The sequence below is a fragment of the Montipora foliosa genome, chromosome 6 (genome assembly GCF_036669935.1).
Source record: "Montipora foliosa isolate CH-2021 chromosome 6, ASM3666993v2, whole genome shotgun sequence".
NCBI lineage: Eukaryota > Metazoa > Cnidaria > Anthozoa > Scleractinia > Acroporidae > Montipora > Montipora foliosa.
Genome location: NC_090874.1, coordinates 69,059,711 through 69,084,710, shown reverse-complemented (window position 1 = coordinate 69,084,710; position 25,000 = coordinate 69,059,711). Strand labels below are relative to the sequence as shown.

At 37.6% G+C, this 25,000-nt stretch overlaps 2 protein-coding genes across 4 annotated transcripts in view; one reads left to right on the top strand and one right to left on the bottom strand.

The window, feature by feature from the left end:
• The window catches only part of LOC138008286 (chymotrypsinogen A-like), a 19,307-nt gene extending 7,049 nt beyond the window's left edge, over positions 1-12,258 (bottom strand). Inside the window, exons 1-5 of one of the 2 annotated variants that reach the window (XM_068855573.1) lie at positions 12,163-12,258; positions 11,252-11,491; positions 10,040-10,165; positions 2,542-2,652; positions 1,229-1,318 (exon numbers count right to left, since the gene is read on the bottom strand). In XM_068855573.1, coding sequence (XP_068711674.1) covers positions 1,229-1,318; positions 2,542-2,652; positions 10,040-10,165; positions 11,252-11,372 — 448 coding nt within the window. In that variant the 5' untranslated portion in view covers positions 11,373-11,491; positions 12,163-12,258. Of the gene's footprint in view, positions 1-1,228; positions 1,319-2,541; positions 2,653-3,218; positions 3,397-10,039; positions 10,166-11,251; positions 11,492-12,162 lie in introns of those variants that run through there. The other variant, XM_068855574.1, reaches the window with a different exon arrangement.
• A 191-nt stretch (positions 12,259-12,449) lies between these two features.
• Positions 12,450-25,000, top strand: part of LOC138008283 (endoplasmic reticulum aminopeptidase 1-like) — a 42,873-nt gene continuing 30,322 nt past the window's right edge. Inside the window, exons 1-2 of one of the 2 annotated variants that reach the window (XM_068855569.1) lie at positions 12,450-13,231; positions 19,529-19,682. In XM_068855569.1, the coding sequence (XP_068711670.1) occupies positions 12,507-13,231; positions 19,529-19,682 (879 nt within the window). In that variant the 5' untranslated portion in view covers positions 12,450-12,506. The remainder of the gene's footprint in view (positions 13,232-19,528; positions 19,683-25,000) is intronic. The other variant, XM_068855568.1, reaches the window with a different exon arrangement.

Here is a 25,000-nt window from a genome sequence, read left to right as displayed (position 1 = left end):
ACAGGATGTTCCGCAGCTTAATTTAAGAGATCCCTTCTTGAGAGAAATTATAGAGCACTGGACAGATTTGAGCTACAAAGAAAAACACCTTGATTTTAACGCCATGGGTATATGGCACAACTCGCTGATTAGAATAGAAAACCGACCCTTTTTCTATACATCTTGGCTTAAGAAAGGGGTAAAAGAGGTTAGAGATCTACTTAATCAAGTTCAGACATTCTTAAGCTACAATGCTTTTGTCGCTAAGTATAATATCAAAACCAACTACCTTGAGTATTTTAAAGTAATAGGGGCCTTAAAGCAATTCAAGAAAGTATGCCCACCTGCCCTAGTTAACCCTGGCCATCTACAAATGACACAGCGAGCCATCTGTCACACCCAAATATTAATCGTACAGACGCCTCGTGCAAGACAAAGCCTCTACACCATTACAGAGCCAAGAAAAATGACTCGCTGAGAAGGACATAGTAGGAAATTCGACCGTTAATTGACGAAATGCTTACTATCTGCCATTCTTTTGTAAAAGAGAAACAAAGCTTAGAGTATTCCAGTTTAAATTCTGCATAGACGAATAGCGACAAATGATTTTCTCTGCAGGATAGGCATAAAACAAGTGGACTCTTGTTCTTTCTGCGGGGAATCTACTGAAACTTTAGTCCACCTGTTTTGGAATTGCAAATATACCCAAGCCTTTTGGAAAAAAGTACTTGAATGGATTTCCCAAAAAATTGTGAATCTTAAAGATTCTGTTTTTTCTCCTTTTTTGTGCCTAGGTTTAGTTGAAAATGTATCAAATGTACTTTTGCACCACCTGCTCCTTATCGCTAGGCATTACATATATACCTGTAAATTAAGAACGCCATACCTAAGCTGCAAGTATATATACATCTTCTGCTCACCTCAATGAAAATTGAAAAAAAAAAATTGCTCTAGAAAACTGCACCCTTAACTATTTCGAAAGGAGATGGAACCCATTGAGGGACTCCCTCTAGTACTAAAATAAGCAACGACACAAAAATTGTATTTCAAGAAGTAAGCGGTAAAAAAAAAGGCACGTTGCACTAGCTGTAATGTGACTATTAGTATAAAAACAGTGTAAATCCCATAATTAGATCAGGTTTTATTTATTGACCGTAATACGGAAAGTAATATCATGGAATGCTGGCATACCAGAGCACACTCTTATTAATACTTTTGCTGCAAAATGCAAGGAAGCTGCATGACTTACCGTGGGGGAGGGGTGGCACAGGTGGCTTCGGTGGTCCATCAGTTGGGATTGGTGGTTCTGGAGATATCTGCGTCGGCGGAGGCTTGGGACCTGAAACCATTACAACAAGCTGTTATTTCAGTTTGAAATAACCTATAGACTTTGTACGATTAAATTAATGGGGGATCATGCACGAATGAAAGCCTTCGTGCTTATTTCAATAATAAAAGTTCGGTCAACTGTCGCTAGCTCGATGAAGGGAGTACGGATGTAGTGTTGAAGTAGTGGTTAAATCAACCGCTTCCCACCACTGTGGTCCGGTGTTGATTCCCTCAATGGACGCCATGTGTAGGTTGAGTTTCATTTCACAAAGCAACCAGGTCATTAACAATCAGACATAATTTAATGCTTCTCTGACCTTCTGTGGTTTGAAGTTTTATAAATGTAGGATAGAAAGTTATAATTCAAAGACCCGACCTTAGCGACCTACTGACACACCTTTCTAGTGCCTTCATCAATTTGACGAGAAAAGGAAAAAGGGTGCTGACTCCATCTAATGTATCCGCTCAATGACTGAGATCAGAGGGAGCTTTAGCAACGAAAACGGCGACGGTAACGAGAACGTCATAAATTTGCATATTCAGCAAAAATAATAGCTTTGCACGCTCTGCCCGTGCGTCTTTTCACTTTTGTCCATTTCCTTCCGTCGTCCTCAAAACAACGACTTAAAATAGCCAGTTTTGACTGAGGTTTTATGGAGGACGTCAGCCTGCTTGGAGATAAATTTTCATTTTCTCAGGCCCTAAATTAAGCGTGACTCATATCGGTTTCATTCTTGAGGGACTGCCACACCACTTTCGTGTTAAAAAAAAACTTGGAGTAGTCGCGAAGTGATTACAATACAGTATGGGGCCCAGTTCTCGGCCACAAAAAACGTAAACTTGTATTTCTTACCTTGGAATGGCCGTAAGGACTTGAAATTTCAAAGACAACTAGCTTCAGCATTCAGTTTACACATGTAAAGCTATCGACTGCTCAACGCTGTTTTCTCCCGAGTAATAACGAAAATGGAGGCTTCGTTCGTGGGCCTATGCAGTTATCGGCCAGCGAGCCCAGTTCTCGGCCACAAAAGAGTGCGCTCGATTCCTCGGAATAAACAACGTTTTATCACCAATTTCTGTTGTTAAGTCACTAATAAGGCTTGTGTTTGATATTTCGACCACAAAGTATCCTTAACGAGCTTTGTTTCATGTTAGAAAAGGACGTTTTTGGCACACCTAGTTTTTCTCGTAAATACGATTTTCTTTCAACGCCGGTGGTCGTTTATATCTCACCTCCACAAAATCCGCAACTCTTTTGGCATCTGTATTTAACGAAAAGGTTTGTTTTACAAGTTTCTTCGTTTGCAACCTCTCGGCAGTCAGGCCATTTGTCATAACACAGGGCTGTTGAGAAGTCATATAGTTAAATCATTACCCGTTATAGCAATTGTTACTTTGATGTTTCTTCAGTTGAAACAATATTAGGGTGCAAATTTCCAATTGAATCTTAATGCAGCGCGGATGTAAATGGGGTTTACCATGTTGCGTGCGCAGTATACATTGCAGAATTTTTTCTCAACTAGGTGGTACGTTTTGTCGCCTTTCATTCCCTCGACAACAATTCGGAAACACTGATCAGAACGGAAACTTCTTTTCTAAAAACGATTTAAAAACTTAAATACAGCTTTTAAGACGCTCGCATTCCATTGGTTCAAAGACCCTGAACAATTGAACATGTATCCAACGAAGGTTTTTCACTTTACAAGCATGGTCAATTGAATTCCATTCTTGGTCGTTTTCATTGTTTCGAGCGTTTTAGTTAATGTGAATTGGTGAAAAGACATCGAAACAAACTTGTTAAAACATAGAGGTTAAAGTGGAAGAGGACATTAGAGCCAATCCTTGTAGTACAGAAACTATTCAAAGAAGATATAGGCCGGATACACTTCAAAAGGTTTCAGACTTCCTACCGTTAATCTCCAAACCAAACAATGTCACTATTATCAGCCTAGCGCCAAATGGTAGCTTCATGGTTATGCACCAAATGGAGATGTCTAGCACGGAATACGTTCAATTGTGGTACGTACCGAGAACTTTTAAAATATATCGTTATCTGTCAACTGTTCAACTGGTCAAACATTTTGATGACAGTCGTGTAATATTTTCAATAAAAAAGGTGAAAGAGTATTCATATAAGAAAATTAAGTGTAGAATAAATTCAAAGGCTGCAAAACAAAGTTCTCAGCGTTGTTGTTTCAGAAAGCCAACATCACCTCAGGTGAGTAATTCACATATTTATTAACTTCTTTGAAGCTAAGCAGATGTGAAAATCATTGTTGACAACGTTTGATCGATTGTAGAGATTTGTAATGAAACGATAAGCTCTGAATTATTCAGCTGTCTCTAGTCCACCCAGCAATATTCAGGACGACTGATTCGAAAAGGAAATGGAAAATTTATTGCGAATTTTGTAAATTCTTTTCTTCCGGCAGTTTTTTTTTTTTTTGAGTTTTTTCTCTGAAGATACACTACTCTTGATGGCTTCTCAAATCCCTCCCCCTTTCTCCGCTCCCCGATTCTTTTTTGCTCATTCCTGATTCATCGACTTAGTGCTTTGCATGCAAAGGATTTTAGAGTGAGACATCGTTATTGAAAATCCTTTTCTATTAATCATTACTTCCTGCAATTGTCTCGGTCCTTCCGAGGTGGTCGATGTTAATATTAGTAACCTCCCCATCAAAAGATACGTATAAATTCGCTTTCTTAGGGTGTTAGGGTTAGTGTTTATTCCTTTTTATATTTTTGTGGCATCAGTGCTGATTTTCGCAGACGTACGCGGCATCCAAACTTTCTCTACGGAAATGACATATGCCAACATCAGAAGGTAACGTCATTTTCAAGCCGAATCCGCTTTTACAGGATCCAAGATTTAAAGGGGAAAGGGGCTTGCATGGGGAATTGTCCGTCGCAGTCATCTCTGTATTGAGATATTTAAGACAACTTTAGTGTCTACATTCAACGAGGCCATGCATTTTAGAATATGATGACTAAACTGAATAAAGTAAGGCCCGGGAAAAACAACATTTGACAACATCCGTTCGATGTTCGGCAGGTTAGTTTTTGCAGGTTGCAGGTTGCAGGTTGCAGGTTGAAATTTACTGTGACTGTTACATGAATAGCTAACCTTAGGCCTAATTAGGCCTAAAGAAACGTTTTTAGGCCTAAGGAGGCCTAAAGAAACGTTTTTAGGCCTAATTAGGCCTAAGGTTAGCTATTCATGTAACAGTCACAGTAAATTTCAACCTGCAACCTGCAACCTGCAAAACTAACCTGCCGTTCGATGTTGTTGAACAGTGACGTTGAAACCGTATGCCCCCTCTTCCCTTTCAACCTTGTTGAAACATGTTGAAACGAAGTTGAATCGATGTTGAATGAGTTTAAAATCCTTTAAACTTTGCTTCAACAACCATTCAACATTTCAACATTAGGGAGTTTTAGCAAAGACGACGGCTACAGCAACGAAAACGTTAGTCCAAAATATAACTTAGCGCTATCGCAAGTATTTCGCGATTAATCCATCTCAGGTTCACATTGTACAATAAAGGCGAACTATCCTGTAAATGGATGGGTACGAACGGTTTTAAAGTCAAAACTGAAAATGACTTATTCATTGTTATATGCTCACGTTGTCGTCAAAACCTAAAATTTGGTGATTTCAAGTTGTTGTTTTGTGGAGTACGGCAAAGAAATGCACGGAAATTCGTGTTGCACGTGCAGCACGAATATTCTTGCTTTGACGGTGGCGTTGCCGTAGCCGTACCCGTCGTCTTTGCTAAAACTCCCTATTGTTGGGTATGAGCGTGTCCATATCTGTATCCATAGTAACAACCATGCACGGCTGCAGCCTTGGGTTTTATCAACGGAGTTGATAATGTAAATTGGCCACCGTACAGAGATTCTAAAAGCTGACGTTTCGAGCCTTAGCCCTTCGTCAGAGCGAATCGATCGTGAAATGTTTGGCGTTTAAACAAACATTCAATCGGAAAATGTTTGGCGTTTAAACAATATCAAACATTATTTGGTGACCATCCATTTAACCTTTTTGGCCACCTTGTTTGGTGCGGTTGATCGTGTTTGATAAAATTTGAAGTTCATTAAATTTTCGATCAAACAAAAACATTTCTTTTGTTCTCGTGTTTGATGGGCGAAGTTTTGCCGTATCAAACGTGTTTGGCGCGTGCATGCGTACCACGCTTGTTCAGCCGCTTGTATCCACGTGTATTTTTACGTATTTGTGACCCATAGTTCTTTGTTTGGGGAGTTTAATCTGAGGTAGATCTAGATCAAACATGTGTTAACCGTTTGGCCACTCAATTCAACATCAGCATGTTTGGTCACCAAACAATGTTTGATGTTGTTTAAACGCCAAACATTTCCCGTTTGTCCAGACCCTAACACTGATACATCTGTCTTCTATACTGACATTCCCTCGGTATTCTGTAAATATCTGATCAACTGGCTGAAAAGGTTATAATTGAGGTGTCCAAAGAACTGTTTTCATTTCAGTTTAAGGGTCCGACGGAATCACCCTCACCACTCCTGGGTCCATCCCAGAAAATGTCTAACCAACGTATAACGTCTACTTTCGGAATGAAACCACCGATGATACGTCGTCCTGTGCGGTGATTAAGCAACCTCGCACTACTCTCGGCGGAGGAAAAGCCATCGGTGACTGGACAATTTCATCGAAACATTTACGTAAACGAGGCCGTCAAAAGTTTCAATGGACTTCTAACCGGCGTTAAAATTCAGACACTGACCAGGCATTTGCTTCTACTAACCAAAATTTTTGTAAATACAGAAACCACTAATAGATCATTTTACAGTTCTGTGCCCAGTTACCCGGCCTTTGAATAAAAGCGAGACTGGAGTTGACGATGTTTTGATAAAAACCTCACTCCTTTTCTTATGTAAAAAGAAACTCGTTATCACATTATAACAACATGATTTACATTAGAAAAGCAACGAGGTTTATATCAAAACAAGCTATCAAAGACTTTGGAATGCTGGAATGCACTGCCTTCTTGACTTGTGTTATACAGTCACCCTCAACAGATATCTTTAGGAATCATGCATGGCGGCAATATACATGACTTGAAAGTGCCACCTCACCTAGGACGATTCTAAGAGTTTTAACTATTTGTATTTATTTTCGTTTCATTTGTTTATTTATTTTTATTTTTTTAAAACCTTCTAGGAGAGTGAAATAAGTCCAGCCTCGATTTTATTCAAAGGCCTGGGGACTGTGCTAGTTCTGAGTTCTAAAGACCCACCTTCAACCGACAGGGTTTTCGACCGTTTGTTCTCTTGCTTATCGTAGCGATCTGATTGGATGAAAACCAGTTTAAAAGCGTTTAAACTTTGTTTCAACAACCTGTCAACATTTTTTTTGTTTTTTCAAATGTTGAATGAAGTTGAATCCGTTTGCATGCCCCCTTCTTTCAGCATTGTTGGATATAAGCATGCGCACTAATCGGTCTCTCAATGACGTATCATGTCCGTATCTGTAGTAACAACCGCTGCTGCAGCCTGGGACTGAATACAAGGCCTCTCGTGAGCTTTAATTGTTGAATCAAATGTTGATGATGTGTTGAAACTGTTCGCCCACTCCAGCCAACACGATCTCTTCCTCAAAAGAAGGTTATCATTTTTTGTCAGTTTGCTCCAAAAATGAAGTATTATCATGGCCACCATTTAGATTGCTATGTCTCAGGACTTGTGGTAGTAGATAAAAAGAAAAAAGGTAAAAGTAACCCTTGGACAGGATTTGAACCCGGAGCACCCACTTTGAAAGAACTGTTCTTATTCACTTAACCACTAAAGATCACCTGACTACTAAGTGTGCCGATTATTCACCAACACTAATTAGTATATACATAAAATCATTGGTTAATAATGTTTAAGTCTATGGCCTGATTTTAAAATGGTTAGCTTTCTCTTGAAGTTTGATTAACAGACAGCAATCAATCAATCAATTAATCAATCAATCAATCAATCAATCAATCAATCTTTTTTTGATAACGCAGGTTGGGTTATATATAAACAAAGTTACAAGATTATTTACATACAAGAATAGCAGCCAAAGGCTGATGTAGACCTGCGATATGAAATATAATCTAAGATCATTTTTCACTGTGTAAGCTTTCCTCTTAGCGGGTGTTAATACACGTTTACAGAGGTATTTGCTGAAGAAAAAATTATTGACAAAAAAAAAAATCACATCCTCGCAGTTAGTGAGTAATCAAACATTCCCAGGTTCGAGTCCTGCGAGTGGACCCAGACATTGGGGTTCGGCTTGTAAAAAAAAAATCATTTCCCATGATCCCTATCAAGCTTTTAGTGTCCAAAATGAACGATTATACTTCACTTGGAGCAAATTGACAATTAAGAATAGACCGATTGCATAAAAATGGCCGCCAAAAACGTATTTTTTTGTCTATGTGCTGATTAGACTCACTAGCCTCGTTTGCATGGAGAAAACACAATAGAAATGTCGTTGGACAGCGAGGCTAGTATGTGTAATTAGCACATAAACAAAATAATACATTTTTGGCCGCCATTTAGAGCGGTTTTCAATTGAGTGTCGAAAGTAATTAGCTAATTACTTTGGTTTTGCATCTACTTCATTCAGTGATTGGTTCAAAGTTTTCGCGTCACTTTTTCAACCAATCAGAAGTGAAACCAAAACCAATTGTGGCTCGCGCGTGCATATTTTCCCGCCTTTTGTGTCGGCTACGTGTAATTACTTCGAGTTTTGATTGTCCTTTTTGATTGGTTAAAGTAATTACTATGGTTTTGGTTTTACGACACTCATTCCAAAACCGCTCTATGCAATCGGTCTATAATCCTTCAACTGATCGTTCAACATCATTCAACATCATTCCGATCTTTACACTAAACCCACTGACAAACATCAATATTTACTCATCTCCTCATGCCACCCCACCCACACTAAACGTTCCATTCCATATAGCCTTGCACTTCACCTTCGACGCATATGCTCCGACAATGACACTTACAAACAACGCTGTAAGGAACTTATGGACTACCTCGTCAACCGAGGTTACGAACTTAATTTCCTTAAAACCCAGATACGACGTGCTTCTGACATTTCCCGGAACGACGCTCTTAAACCCAAACCTAAACAACAGACAGATACTGTTCCGTTCGTCATTACCTATAACCCCGCTTTACCTAACATATCCCGTATAATTCACAAACACTCAAACGTGCTTTATTCATCTGGTCGCTGTAAAAATGTTTTTACTAATCTCCCTTTAGTAGCCTACCGGCGTTGTAAAAACATTAGTGACATTCTAGTTAGAGCTAAATTGCCGGAACCTACTTACACCGACCAATCTGGGTCTCCATCCGGCTCGTTTCGGTGCAATAAAACTAGTTGCACCGCCTGTCCTTTTATTGAGGATGGACGTAATCAATATACTTTTTATAGTACTGGACAAACCTTCAAAATCAAATCACATATTACTTGTGAAACCCCTAATGTAATTCACATGATTCAGTGCACTAAATGTAATCTTCAGTACATCGGAGAGACCAAACGTCGTCTTAAAGACCGCTTTAATGAACATAGGCGACCTATTATAAGCCCCTTTTGTAGTTATACCCCCACTGCGGTTTCACGACACTTCCTGACCAGTGGTCACGCGGAGGATCACATGATCCTTATACCGCTCGAACAACTACACACTAGTCGTGACTCCATCAGAAAGGCTCGTGAGGTATTCCTCATACACAGAGGAAAAACACTGGAGCCTGCAGGCCTTAACAGAAGAGATGAAATGTAATTTAGTTTAGCTACCTTTTAATTTTCTTTTGTTTTTTTCATCTTGTTATCATGTATTTTTCTCTCTCTTTTTTATGCATTTCCGTTTTTATAACACATCACGTAGCATTTTTATGTCATTTCCGGTAAATATAAAGATCTTGTTACTAGCATTTATCCATTCAATAAACCTGAAGAAGGCTGGTGTTGGCCAGCCGAAATATTGCAAGCAACAACGCCTATGTTCACGTTGTCTTGACCAACCTTTGCAGGATATTTTCTATTTTAAAGTTTTTTATGGTGTGGTCACGATCTATTTTGATCCAACGTAGAGCAAGTTTTGATCGTACACGGTTTTTGCAGTGGTTTAATCCCTAAAAAGTTATCATTCCACAGGCAACCCAAACGAATAATTTGAATGCTTAGTCGAGCTTTTGTAGGGTTTATACGGGAAACATGAAATGCCGAAAAAAAATAAACTAACCCTAGTTTACAGAGAGGAAAATAAATAAAATAAACTTACTCTTACTTCACCTGGAGTCCTTGTGTCGATTTAAGGCGCTCTGGGGTAGTTTTGAAATTTGCGCCTATAGCCTTCGTTTTCGTCATCTATTGTCATGAATGTGCCAACCAGAGCCTCGTCGGTTCTCGAAATAAAGGGTCTTCTGCTCCTGTGGTTGGCAAATTTGAATAACAAAAGCAGTGTTTGTTAACAGTACTGATTCTTCTGATATCTTCCCTGTTAGTCTATATCCTTCATTTAAAGATGATGAATTATGAGTTTGGGTCGCCTGTGATCATTCAAGAAAATCGAATGGATGTTGAAGTAATGTTGAGGCCGTTTGCTCGGGCCATTATTAAAGCATCACCCAACAAACTTTCACATTTTGACAATTACGCGTAAATACGTTAACTCAACAACCCATGCAACGGTGTTCAACTTACAACTGTGCGAACTTTGCAAGGAGGCATGACTGTCAATCAAATTCACACATCCTGATTGGCCACGGTAAGGTGCGTCGCACGGTGAACATATACATTCATATGTTTCGATTGCTCCACCAAGCCAGCCTAAAAGAAAAACAGTGGATGGACTTTTTCTAAATGAAAGCAATTTGTTCCTTACTCGGAGAATATTCGTCAGTGGACTGGAGACTGAGAATCAATCGTGATGATATTTGCAGTCATAAATCCGAGATCGGTGCTTCTTTCGTGTCTTTCAGTTTACTCTCCCATACTGGAAATGCTGGAAATCATGGTGATGCAAAGGAATCGCTATGAAAGAATAACTTTCTTTTTAGTCAAATACTTTTCAGTAAGGTTGTCATCTACTTACTAATCAAAGGCAAACAATAATATTTTGAAACAAATATAAGTTTACATGTGAGAAAACATTGTACGAGAAAGCGGATCCGATGTGAAATTTCTTCCGACAATTTCCTGAATTCAAACAAACTGGACAAACGAACTCTTTTTCAAATTTGTGTTTATGCGTGTTGGTGTGTGGGGAGCACACAAATTCAGTTGATTTGTGAACATTTTTCTTTTCTTTCTTAACATTCGCCCAATGTTAATCTGCATCGGGAGATTTTCAGGAGGAATTTTCAGGTTCGGAAGCACTAGTTACAAGATTCAGAAGTCTTGAGATGGTTTATGCTGCTGTCATAGCAAAGTCAGTTGTAAACGCAAAACTGAGTTGCCCTACATGGGCTTGGAGAAATCGTAACACATGAACAGTGATTAAAGTAATCGACCAACTTATTTCTTCGTCCTCAATATAATGATAGTAACCTTCTTTTAATAATTAATTACGATAAGATCTTTTCAGTGAAAATAATATATCATTCATTACTGTTAATATTTCTTTCGTGTAGTCTTCTTAGCGGTTTCCTTCCTAAGCGTACCAGTCTTTGACGGCAAAGCCTGTAATGATTTTACAACGATTATCCTCTTTTTCCTTATGTCCTTTCGTTTTTCTATTTTTATTTGATCAATAAGTCGTTTTTATTGGTTTTGTGGAAAAAAGCAGCTAAGAAAACTTCAAGTGGAAACTACAATATTTACATGAGAAATGTCTTCAACTAGAATATATGTTAATTTAATTTTTTTTTAGATCAATAATATTTTCATACTGGACCAGTATGATATTGCTATTACCTTTAATAGGAGACAGAAAAAGGCTATTTATAACGTACAGGTACAAATTGTTGTGCGAAATCCAGATGATTGCGGCTATGACAACCAGTGCTCCAACCAAATTCCACCTTATTGATGTCATAAGTTCAGCAATGAACTTATCCTAATTGTCTTCAGGTTATTATCATTAAATGTGATCTCTTCAATCAGCCTCAAATGGGTTTTCTTTGTGCAACTTTTAAATCAAGCTTCTTTCTTCTTCTGTAAAAAAATGATAATGATAATAATAATAATGAATTAATCAAACTACGAAATATGTATCGCTGTTTTGACAAAACTCTCAAGTCCCCCTAAACTTTTGGTTGGTAAGCCGTGACTTCGTGGCCTAATCCAGGCTACTATCAATACTGTTCCATCTGCCTGAGTTTAATCCGGATATGCGTATGGCCACTAATTCGGGAAATGAGTTATTTTTTCAACGAAATCGTTAAATTAAAACAAGATTAATTAATAATGCCAGACATTTTTACTAAACGAGAAGCACTTTTTTCTTACAAACTTTCCTCATGCCCGAGCCGGCTGTCGGCATCCCGGTGCGGCTTTATTTAACCACAGTTGGTGACAGCCAAAAGGCAGAAATATATTATTTCTTCGGAGCAAAGTAAAACTTTCTGCCGGCGGTTTTAATCCGGCTGTGGCTGCGAGATGTTATTTCATCCTGTATCAATTGGGGATCATCCGATCTAATTTTGTATATATCCTAAAACTGAAACCAAAATATCATTTCTTGTAAGTTTATCTGCGAAAACAGAAAAGTTATAGTAATTCACATGCTGTGTTCAGAGTTGTCGATTTATTTAAAAAATGACATGGCGAGCTGTAAGTTTCGAAGAGCTGAAATCGTTATCTCAGACAGAGTATTCGTAATTTACCTTTCCAAGAGATATAAAAATCCCGTTGTTGGGAAAAAAAAAATTTGCGTAGTCTTGATGAAACTTATTTCCATATGTATGTACTGCGTGGGCGTCTTTTGAAGGATAAAATCAACATTTTTTAGAAATTTGTTTTTAGGATTAAAAAAAGGGTCAAGCGAGAATTTTTGAAGGAGCACTAACAATGAAATGAAAGGAAACGTGCACTCTCACTCACACACCCATTGACGTTAACTCTCCTGTTCGCGGTATACACGGCTAGAGCAGTGGTCACGTGATAGCCACAACAAACCGGATACAGGTGCCGAAGAGGTGTTTTCAATTGCTAATTATGCGGAGTATAAATGGAATCGGATCTCGAGGGATCGGACTCTGTAAGTGAAGTATTAGAAGACCACGTCAGTATTTCACTTCTTCCAGAACAAAAGCACTTAAGAAGGAAAAGACATTTATCCTCAAACTTTGCTTTCAAACTTAGAAATATGTTCGGCGGTAAAACCGCCATTTTCGGCATAACAGTTCTGTTATTACTTCTGGTCTTGCTTATTGCTGTCTTCGCTCGTCCTTCTTCCTCGACCGAAACAAACGCCAAGGATACTCATCAAAGTTTTGATTTGCCTCGAGACACTTCGGCGGCACCAAAAAGACAGATACATATACCTTCGCCCTCGTTAAGACTACCAAGACATCTATCACCGATCGAATATCTCGTGTATTTGCATCCTAATCTGACAACATTTAAATTCTCTGGAAAAGTTGATGTCCTCCTCTACTGCAGTGTTTCGGCGAATAATATTTCTCTTCACGTTGGCGATAAAATAAAGGTCCCCGAAAATGGCGTGAAAGTTGCAAGTATACAAGATCTTAATACCAAAGAAACCGTAAAATTGCTAGATGTAGCAAGTGTTGATCGTACGCAAGGAGAAATGTTGGTGATAACCCTCCAAGAAAATTCTCTTCTTCAAAGCGGCGGATATTATTTTCTTGTTATTGAATTCAGCTCGGTGTTAAGGAGCGAACTCTCGGGATTTTACTTGAGTACGTATTATACGTCTTCTGGTGAGAAAAGGTGAGTTCCCTAGATTGCTAGTGTTCTATGGGCTCCATTAGGGGTGTCGTGATCTTGAATACCTTGATCAATGTCGTTTTGCATTAACCGAGGTATATAATTTCAGGAAGAAAGTAAGGACATTTTTATCGTATTGCTTTTCATTTTTGTAATGTAATCGGTTTTAGGGTATATCAGCTCTATGAATTCGTAGTTTTCATGGGATCAACATTTAAAAGTTGAAGTGTTATTTACACGTTCTTTCTTGTCTATGTTCAAATGATGTCTTGATGGTTTTGCGATGTCTCGCTAGGGATCTTCGACTCACACTGATGTGAAGTTCATATATTTTTAGGGAACAACCACTTCTCTTTATTTCTAAATTTGCTGTTTTTAAAAACATATGTTATTTGTTAATGGAATGAGTTTAATTTAATCGAATGTGAAAACCTATATTTTCATCATTCCTTGGACAGCTGCGACCGATAGTTCCGCGTTTGACCAGCGTTGAACTCTTCCTTAAACAAGAGGGTACGGGTAGCCTACACTTTGTTCTTAGGTTTTTTTAGCTCATTTCCTTTAAAGTTTACAGTATTTCAATGTTTTTCTTATGTTAATACACCTATCAATGTTAAGCCCATAGCATGCAACATTCAAAACACGAACACATTTTCTGGCCAGGCACACAATTCTTTAATACATACTTCCCCGTTAATCTGTTACGTGTTGTTCCATGGTTTTGTGGTCGTCGCGATTGCCTCTGAATGAAGAGATACTAAGATCTAACCTCCCCCCCTTCTTGAATACCTTGATCAATGTCGTTTTGCATTAACCGAGGTATATAATTTCAGGAAGAAAGTAAGGACATTTTTATCGTATTGCTTTTCATTTTTGTAATATAATCGGTTTAGGGTATGTCAGCTCTATGAATTCATAGTTTTCATGGGATCAACATTTAAAAGTTGAAGTGTTATTTACACGTTCTTTCTTGTCTACATTGTATGTTCAAATGATGCCTTGATGATTTTGCGATGTCTCGCCACGAATCTTCGACTCACACTGATGTGAAGTTCATATATTTTTAGGGAATAACCACTTCTCTTTATTTCTAAATTTGCTGTTTTTAAAAACATATGTTATTTGTTAATGGAATGAGTTTAATTTAATTGAATGTGAAAACCTACGTTTATATTTTCATAATTCCTTGGACAGCTGCGAACGATAGTTCCACGTTTGATCAGCGTTGAACTCTTCCTTAAACAAGAGGCTACGGGTAGCCTACACTTTGTTCTTAGGTTTTTTAGCTCATTTCCTTTAAAGTTTACAGTATTTCAATGTTTTTCTTATGTTAATACACCTATCAATGTTAAGCCCATAGCATGCAACATTCAAAACACGAACACATTTCTGGCCAGGCACACAATTCTTTAATACATACTTCCCCGTTAATCTGTTACGTAGTGTTCCATGGTTTTGTGGTTGTCGCGATTGCCTCTGAAGATCTAACCCCCCCCCTTCCTACAAAAAAAAGAAGAGTCAGAGCCAAATCCTATACTAAACGTAACATCCATAATCAAAAATTGGTAGCGTCGTTTGTTGATAGATCTTCAATAGAATGCTTCTAGTCAGGAACCTAGAAAGTCTGTTCGCAAGACGGATTTTTGGATACGTTCATTGTTGCATATATGAAAGATGCTAGTACCCTGACTTGGAAAGAGTATCTTTCGTATACGCTGTATGCAACAAAGAACATATCCAAAAATCTGTCTTACAAACAGACTCTCTAGTTTCCTGACTAGTAGAATTGTATTGAAGATTTATAAACAAGCAGTGCTACCAATCTTTGATTACAGATGTTCTTTTTGGATGGAATGTTTGAATTCAATGATAGACAGCCTAGAAAGGCTCCAAAGTTATGCGCACCATGCATAAAGCTAACAGGACCTCATGCACTCAAGAGTATGAGATCTAAATTGGGACTCTCAACATTAAAAAATCGAAGGCCTTAATTCTGAGATTTCAGTTGGTCTATAAAATCATCAACGAGTATACTGTCCAAACGAACTAAAGGCTAACTACCTCGGCAATCAAGTCTGCACGGGAGAGATCTCAGAGACAATACTACACTACATTTACCAAAAGGAAATACAACCGTTAGACAAAAAAAACTTTTCAATATGCTGCAGCGAAGGATTGGAATAATTTGCCAAAATCAATGAGATCAATAATATTACAACCTTTTCATCATTCAAAGCAGCCTAATATGTAGTTTTTTGATAAAATTGGACAAATTAAGTCATAGATGCACAATAAATTAAATATTGTATTTCTTATTGCTATCCTTTTTTATTTGTTAAGATAATATTAAATAGTTGATCTTTTTTTTTTTTTGATTGTATGTGATATGATTCTAAATGGATTTTACTATTTATTATGATTTTTTTGTGGTTCAGAAATATTTACATCTATCTGCTCATGTATTAATACCAGATTGTTGTACTTTGTTCCTCAGAGTAATATTAAACAAATTCGCATGATTGTACAATGGCATTGTGGAGATTGAAATTTCTTTGTAAAAGCATGTTTATTGTGAAATATTCCATTTGGATTATCGAAATCTTTACAACCAGAAATAGCAACTTATGCACAATGATGTCTGACTACAATCCCAGCCAAAAAGATGGTGACACCAACCCATAATACAACCCCTCGCCCTTGTAACATTGTTGATCCTGCAATAACTTTGGGTATTTGTGGAAAAAGTCAATAGTTTTTGTTTCTACAACTTTGATTTGGAGAGAGGGGGTGAACTGATACATGTACGTGGCAAGTGTCTCAGAAATTTTATGACCAAGATTGTAGCTAATTTAACCACTAAGATCAAACTGGTAAATTTTAGCATGTGCTGCAAACTTGTAAAGAAAACCCATGTGTGAACAATATTGCATGTCCAGATGATGTGAATAATTTTGTGCAAATGAGGCTATGGTGGTGAATTTTGAGCATTATGCTGTAATCATGTATAAATCCTAGTAGTACACGAATGCACTGTGGACAGAAAAGGAGGGGTGGGATTGACTTTCGCAAGAATGTTCTCAAATAAATGCTCAGACATGATTTAAAGGCTGGTCCCATTTTAACTGTAATGTCAACTACATGTACGTTCATAAGTTTTACTTTAAACGTTTTTAAAAAACATGAAATAAATTTTATTTAACCCATTGATTCAGCCCTCAGGTGCCTTAGAAGGTCCTCAGTTGACGAGTAAAATCCTTTTGAAGCTGCCTGAATTTTTCAGGTGTCTAAAACAGACAGTAATAAATTATTGTTATTGCTCAAATTGTCCAGTCAAGTGCAAGGGTCATTTCTATTTTTCGTCCAAACATTTACCGGTATTTAAGGACGTTCATGCTATTTGTTTGTGCGCAACTTTTACTGCGCAGGTAATTAATGCGACTGTAATATGTCACGCATTACTTCAAGCATTAGTTAAGATCTTATGACGACAAAAATGCCAGGGAAAAATTTCCAGGTCGGCTAAAGAATGGCACATTTATTTCCAATTCATCATGAAACGTTAAAGAGAATGGACCGGGAGGCTGGAAAAGGTCGCTAATTGAGTAGTGGTTGAAAGTTTTGAAAACTTGAGGAAGGTTAGTTTTAGTCAGCGATGTTGCGTAAATTTAATGAGTTTGAGTTTTTAAAATGTTTTTATTACGTTACGAACTTGTTAGTTCAAAGTGAATGCATGTTTTTGAAGTTCTTTTCCTTTACTTTCATGAAAATAGAGCAGAATTATGTTCTCTTCCTAATCCACTTGAATAGTGCGGACCTATGAGGAAAAAGCCAGAGATTATATTTCACAAAAACCACACTCCAGAAGATGATAAAGACGGCAATGGAGAGATATGATACAAAAAAACCAAATACTATCACAATCACTAGAGTGGTAAATCTGCCGTTAAAATTTTGAAATGTGGACTGCAGAAAACTTATCACATGATCCACGAAAGAAGTCATCACATGACATAAAAAATTGTCACTTGGTTTGTGTAAAGTGCATTGGCGGTTATGGCATTTAGCAAGAAACAATTTTTCAAAACATGCGACATTATTTTTCCGATCACATGACAATTACATGTAGTTTAATTAAGATCACATGTTTAGAATCGAAATGCTTTGGATTTAAATTTCCAATGGCAGTTTTACCACTCTACTGGTTTTGATAATGCCTGCTTGAAACATTGTTGCTATGGTGGAGAAATTTTTTTTTACAAAAACCTTTCATCGATCGATCCTGTCTTGGGTTCCAGTCGTTCCCCGACAGGTCATGCAAAATCGTGACAAACTAAATTTTCCAAGAGTTTCGCAACATCAAATCGATTTTACTCGCTTAGATCATCGGTGACCCCTATTTTTTAAGACACAAATCGCTGGCTCTTCTTACAAGCTACAAAAGATGATGAAATGAAGAAAATCACAATGTCAGAAGTTGTGTCCTGAGTTCCGGAAGTACTTACAACGGGTAGCGCTTGCGAAAACGCTCGTTAAGGTTTAACTCTATTGTTTACGACATCCCCAGCGGCATGTAATTATCTAAAAAACCCACTCCAAAATTTCTATGCACAGAAACCTTCACTCTAACATTATTTTTATGATTTTCGACGGATGAGTAGATGAGGCTACATCCTGTTGTGATGACCTGTCTATCAAAATTAAGGCATTTTTCCCTTGCCTTTTTCTCCGCAACAAAGTTGGTGATCCCCCAATTTTTTTTCGTTTTTGGAATTTAAGTAATTTATGACAACTTCAGGCGAGAAATAAAACAAATTTCAATGTGGGAAGATTTTCGCGCGAACATCCTTAATAACATGGAAAACAAGTTTAAACTACTGGCTGCACTGCAAATACCGTATTTACCCGACCTTTTATGGCCTCAAAAGAAGCTCCAAAAATTGCACTCGACTTATACACGGGTCAAAGATTTTGAGCCAAGTTCCAGCTAAGTAATTTATTCAAAATTAACATAATAATGTTAACGTTGTCTTGGGCATAACGAAGGCAGTGGACAAAAGCCGACGTAAAAGACTTCAAAATGAATGACAAAAGACTTCAATACGAATGTAAGCAATTCCAGTTGAAATGAAAAAGGATTTGTCCAACTCTAAATGTTGAAGATTTTCACAAGCACAAATATGAAATAGACACTGGAAATTTTCGTTTTCCAAAGGCGGAAAGCTCTAAAAGTCATTTCTGTTTCTTCGAATAAAACACGATCGTTCAATGGCTTAGTAACCTGGCGCAATACCTCGTGTTTGCGTGCAAGCATCGTCACTCACGTTGCGTGAAAATGTTGGTTGGTAATGAATGTTTTTTATTCTTTATACAAACCTGGCAGATTTAAATGCTTTTGCAAACTTCGTATTGTTTGGTTTATGAGTTTTGTTTTGTTTGTCATTTGAGAAATTATAAATCAAGGACCAATAAAACCTTGCACATTTTCGCATCGTCATTCGCAAGTTATTTTCAAAGATTGACTTCTGCTTCTGTGATGTTGCATTGTGCTTATCCTCTAAAGCCCTTTATCCTTGAACAACGAAACAGGTGAGTTGGAGGTTTACATGTTCGATTTTCTGAGAATGTTTTCGAAACTCAAGGACAAAATGCCCGCATATACAACAGCTGTTGAACAACGAAACTATTAAGCACTTGAGGCCCTGATTTTTTTGTGTATCCACATGTCCAGAAATCAAAGAATACAAGATTAGTGTCCCATGAACATTTAACAAAGAAATTAAGAAATTGCGTTTTTTGCCATCAAAAATGGGGGGTCGACTTATACATGGGATCGACGTATACACGGGTAAATACGGTATGTAGCCACAAAGCTGGTCTACCGTAGGTGGGGCAAGTCAAGAGTGACAACACATATTGCAGTAAAAAAAAATGATAATTATAATGAAGTTACATGTATGTGTACAGGTAGGGTTAGGGTTTAGGGTTACTCACTTTTTTGTGAACTTTAAGTTAGGATGGTGCTTGTTGCGAAAAATATTTGAAGGATAATAAACACAATAGCCTCAATTTGGCTTTAAAAATATGCTCGGATATTTGTCCTTCCAAGGACATTATCTGAGTGTTCCTCAAAGCTCACAGTTTTCCTTGAGCTTCGCTCTCGGAAAACTGTTCCCTTCTCGGAACAGATAATGTCCGCGGACAAATATCCCAGCATATTTTCGCGCCAAATGAAGGCTATTGTTTATGTAACCATTAGTTGAAATATGGGAATGTGACTTTCTTCTTTAAATTTCTTGTTAGGTATCTTGCTACCACCCATTTTGAACCTACAGAGGCTAGAAATGCATTTCCATGTTTTGATGAACCAGCTTTGAAGGCTCGTTTTTCAATTGTCATTGTCCGTGAGAAAAGGCATGTGGCATTGGCAAATATGCCTTTAAACCACACAGATGGGGTAAGAAAAGAACTTCTCAGTTAATATTAAATTTTTGAGACATAAGGGCATGTCATCATGCCGTTAATATATAAATCTAGCCAATGCCAAATAATTATCGTTCACTTCATTTGCTTTTGTTATGATTTTATATGAACCTGATGGTTTCTTTCAGGTTTCCTTGCCTTTGAAATGTTTATTAAGTTATACATGCATACATACATGTACCAGGCCTTCTGATAGGGTGCGATGAAAAAATGCAAAATTTGCAGGGCAGATTATGTGATTAGAAAAGCCAATTATGCAATAAATAATGTAAATTATGTGATTTTTTCCTGACCATTCTTAAGCTTGTTTTATGCACTGTAAAGTTTCAAGATAAGGAAACACTCTTTTGCTTTCCTAGAGACATTTTGAACACAAAGGAACAGTAAATATGCATCTTGATCGACATTACTTGGGATAAATAAAAAAAAAGAGGTCTTCTGTTATACTTCCATTGTGAATAGAGAATGCAATTGTGTCATCATTTCAGTGATGTGTACATATCAGCCATTCAGATTGGCTAAGGGGGCGAGTTTGTGTTACACCAATAGGCGACTCTATAGGAGTGAGACTCGTACCAGGTCCCCGACATGCAAAATAACGCCTTGAACTTCGAATGTTCACAAAATTGAAGGTGACAATGGTTTTTTTAGCCTTTTTCCAAAGTAAATTATCTTTAAAATGGCATATATTTATGCAGGAATTCCTAAGAACCTTTGTTGATTTATGTTTTATTTTATGAATGTTGTGCGTTCTTTTGTGAATTATGTGATTTTTCGTGAATTGTGCGATCAGATGCGATTTGAGGTGGATTGTGCGAAAGCACACCATCGCGTAACATCAGAAGGCCTGATGTACATATGCTTAGTTGACCACCCTCCACTGGGGCTTTTCAGGGCCAATGAAACAATCAACAGAACAACAGAACAGAACAACAACAATAACAACTGTTAAGAATCCCAACTGGCTAGAGGCAAATCAGTTGTCTATTAATTACAAGTGCAGCCAAGAGGTTGAACCAGGGACTTACATGTAACCAGGATCAAATTCAACTAGTGGTCAGAACAGGTCTTGATCCTAGGAGCTCAAGACCGTAACCACCAGACCACAGTGCTTCCCGTGTATAAAGCTTGTCTGTTCATATAATACATGTATGGCAAATTGCTGATAAACAAATAATAATATTCATTTAATAATAATTATTGTAAGAATGATGCAATGTACCTTGATTTTAGGGTGCTTTCCTTTTGTCAGAACTGGCCGGCCAGACCCGTCATTTTGCAAAGAAAATGCAACAATTTGAAGGAACACTTGCACGATAATCCCTCACATTCTTATGGAAAAGTATATATCATCCTCGGGGTTTGTTAATTTGAAGGCGTTGTAGAGTTGTTCCTCCCAAATGCCCGGTCTGGCCGGTCAGTTCTGTCAAATGGAATGTGCCCTTAGTCTTGAGGCCATCATTATTGTGTGTCTCCCAACCCTATTATAGACTGTATTGATTTCATAAATGGCGGCTAAGTAATTATTCTTTTGTCTTTATGCTAATCATCCTCACTAGCCTCGTTAACATGAAAAAAATTCGAGAGAATTTTTGTTTTAAAGTGAGGCTTGTTAGGATGATTAGCACAAAGATAAAAGAATAATTTCTTGGCTGCCATTTATGAATATGGTCTATTGTTACGTAGATAATATGTACTGTAAATGGCTTTCTAGTCCTTTAACTTGTCAGTAATGTTAGGAGGCCCTTACCCTTTTATATTTAATTTTATTTGAGGACGGTGCCTACTAATTAAAAGGTATTTTTGCCCCAGTTTATAATTATGCAGGAAATGTAGATCTTAACAAGTGTTGTTGAAATCCAAAAAGAAAATTAGGGGTAACCACGCATTTTTTAAAAGATAATTCATGAATAGTATTTGTAAATAGCTTTAAGATACAAAGCAATGTATGGCGTTCTTTCTCAAATTGAAGCTTAATTATTTTTCGAAAATGCGTGTTTATCCCCAGTTTTCTTTTTGGATACCAAGAGTACTTACTACACTATCGTGCAAAAGTAAGTTGACAGTCTCGACTCGATCCTCGCGAGAATCGAGGATCGAGAATCAAGTCGAGGATCGAGACTCGATTCAATCGAAACCATACTCCATCCTCGACACTCGATCCGTGCAAAATCACCGACGTGAAACCTTGTCAATTATTCACACTCGATTCAACTTTTGCGAAAGCATTACTCCTCGATTAAATAACAACAGGAACTGTTTATTAGGAAAACGAGGTAGCGGCTATCGTTCCTGTGAGTTCTCTCTTCAAACTCCAATCTTATATCGTGGATTTCAAAAATATAAAAGCAAAACAGTGAGCTTTACCGCGCGATGGATTTTATTGTGAATCGAACATAAATTTCCAAAGTAAACATTGAGAAATATTTGCATACGGCACGCCCGCCAAGTAATGCAACGATTCATGTATTTTTACATCTCTTCTTAAATGCAATGATCTGAAGGAAAATTATAGTGATGGTCGAATTTCGGTGCTAGACTTGTTCACCGTTATCAGGTTTCAGTCTTTGAAAAACAAAAACCATAGTCGCAGGAATTAGTGCGAAGCATCGAAATACTACGAGTGGTATCACTTCTCGGTGTTGATTTCTTTATGAAAATTAACATATATTACTTTAGAAGATATACGCGGTCATATTGGGATGGTAAAAAGGGAGTTTGATGACTTGAGAAAAACGCAAACCGTTTAAGTATGCTCTCAATCGCTCGTGCCTCGAAAAGTAAGACATGACATATTAGTGGCAAATCAATATCAAACTATCAAACTTTTATTTTCATAATAACTCAAAGGGTTAATACTGTGACAGTTTCAAAATACACGTAGAAAGGTAGGTTGACGAGGTAAAAAAAAATTAAAATTGCTAAGATCAAAAACACCCTAGAAAGCTACACCTCACTGAGGGTAACCGGTCGTGTCACCCACAAGTTAACTCGCCTGCACCGAAGTTAACTTGCCTACACGTTTGAAGTTAATTCGCCTACACATAAAGTTAACTCGCCTACACATTCGATGTTACTCTTGATGTTATAAGGTAAAGCAAAAACAAGAAGTTTACTCGACAACTATCAGGCAGAAAAACGAACCATCGATCTGATATCCGATTTGAGTTTTCGTCTGTCAGCGGCATTTAATTTCACATCATTCTTTACCAGTTCACTTTTGACTGCGTGGCCAGATGGTTTTCGTCGATTTGCAAGAATTTCATGCCAAATTGTATGAAAGGGTAGGATACCATTTAAGAAATCTTTAAAGTAAAAAGGTAAGTACCATCTTTCACGTAAAGAAATTACTTATCTTTTTACTTTAAAGATTTCTTAAATGGTATCCTACCCTTTCGTACAATTTGGCATGAAATTCTCTAGTTTGGACGTTAATATACTTTACGAACATAAGCATAACGGCGCATTCCGGCCACGCAGTCAAAAGTGAACTGGTAAAGAATGATGTGCAATCGGATATGCAATCGATGGTTCCTTTTTCTGCCTGATAATTAGTTGTTGTGTAAACTTCTTGTTTTTGCTTTATCTTATAACATCAACAGTAACTTCGAATGTGTAGGCGAGTTAAGTTCATGTGTAGGCGAATTAACTTCAAACGTGTAGGCGAGTTAACTTCGGTGTAGGCGAGTTAACCTGTGGGCGAGTTAACTTGTGGGCGACGTGACCGTAATCACGCTCAACAGCACAGTCACTCTTCTTGCGGTGCCTGAGGTGAATTCAATGGCGATGACACATGTTTTCCATTGTGTTTCCCTCTCTGACCAACTCATGACCAAAAGTCAAGACCAACTCACAAATACATGTAATAAATAATGATATTTTTTACTAAATACGGTAAGGTTAAGCTGTGTGTTTGCATTAAAGTGCACCTAACCCCAAAATATTTTTTTCGCTAAACTGAATCTTTGCACCTGTTTGAAACGTATTGCGGCCATCTTTTCATTTTTCTAAAAAACCCAGTCATTTTATAGGCTTCGAAAGTTGCGAAAAACCAAGCATCTTTTGTTCACGACCGAGTCAGAAGGGGAGTGGGTCTATTCCTGATTTGACATCACAATCTACTTTGCATGCATTTTTACAGAGTTAATGCAATGTAAATCAGTTTGTGACGTCAAATCAGGAATAGACCCACTCCCCTTCTGACTCGGTCGTTAACAAAAGATGCATTGATTTTCGCAACTTTCGAAGCCTATAAAGTGGCAGGAAAAAGGAATGTGTTTGGAACAGATGCAAAGATTCATTTTAGCGAAAAAAATATTTTGGGGTTAGGTGAACTTTGATACAAAATAATTTATAAGGTTTTTAAGCCAGATACAGTATGAAACTGCGGAGTTTTACTAATGTGCGAGCCAAAGGGCGAGCCATGCGAGCCATGACTGCAAGTCAGCATGTGAATCACACAGTTATTGAAAGCTAATCATTTTAAAATGGGTGCTTAGACTTAGCGCTATTTGAAATGGGTGCTTAGACTTAGCGTTATTTGACATGGGTGCTTAGGGCTCGCACATTAGGCAGACTCGAAACCGCACATGTTTCTCCTGCAACAAACAGAAGTTCACCGTTTTGGTTGTTTGATAGTAATCAGAAATTTGAAAATCCTAAAGTAATCTAGGACAATTTGGTAACTAAAGAACTGTTTATTCTTGTAAGGGAATAAACAAACAAGGCTGCGCTCATTTGATTGAACTTTCATTTCAATAATTTGTTAAAATTTCGGACAACTCGAGCAAGTCATTACGGAATAGTTAGGTTCAACGAAACTGTGTACTTTGTTAATCTGAAATTAACATACATGCGGTACTTTGACAAATGCAAAATTTGCAATTATTCTACTCTATAGATAAGAATAAAATTTCATTTTTCGCAACAAAGGCACTCAATATAGCTAAATTGTCGGGTAGATCACGCTCTCGATTTAGAAGCCTACAAAATAAACTTCAAATACCGCTCCGGTCGGATGTTGTCGAAGACTGTTTACAATCCGTGTGATTGTTGAGTATGCTTCGATCATACGGCCGAAGAATAATTACATGTACATGTGTCTCCTCCGCAATCACACAGAATAGTGTTGTTCTTGTGATTTTTTCTCCATTTCAGCAACCGGATTCGAAAGAGGACTAAACTCGCTCGGTTTTTTGCATTATTCTCGAACAAAATTCTCCGAGAAAAATTTGGGAGGCTTTTCTTTCATTCATATTCCCAGTTGTGTTTGTGCTATTAATCTATCGAGGA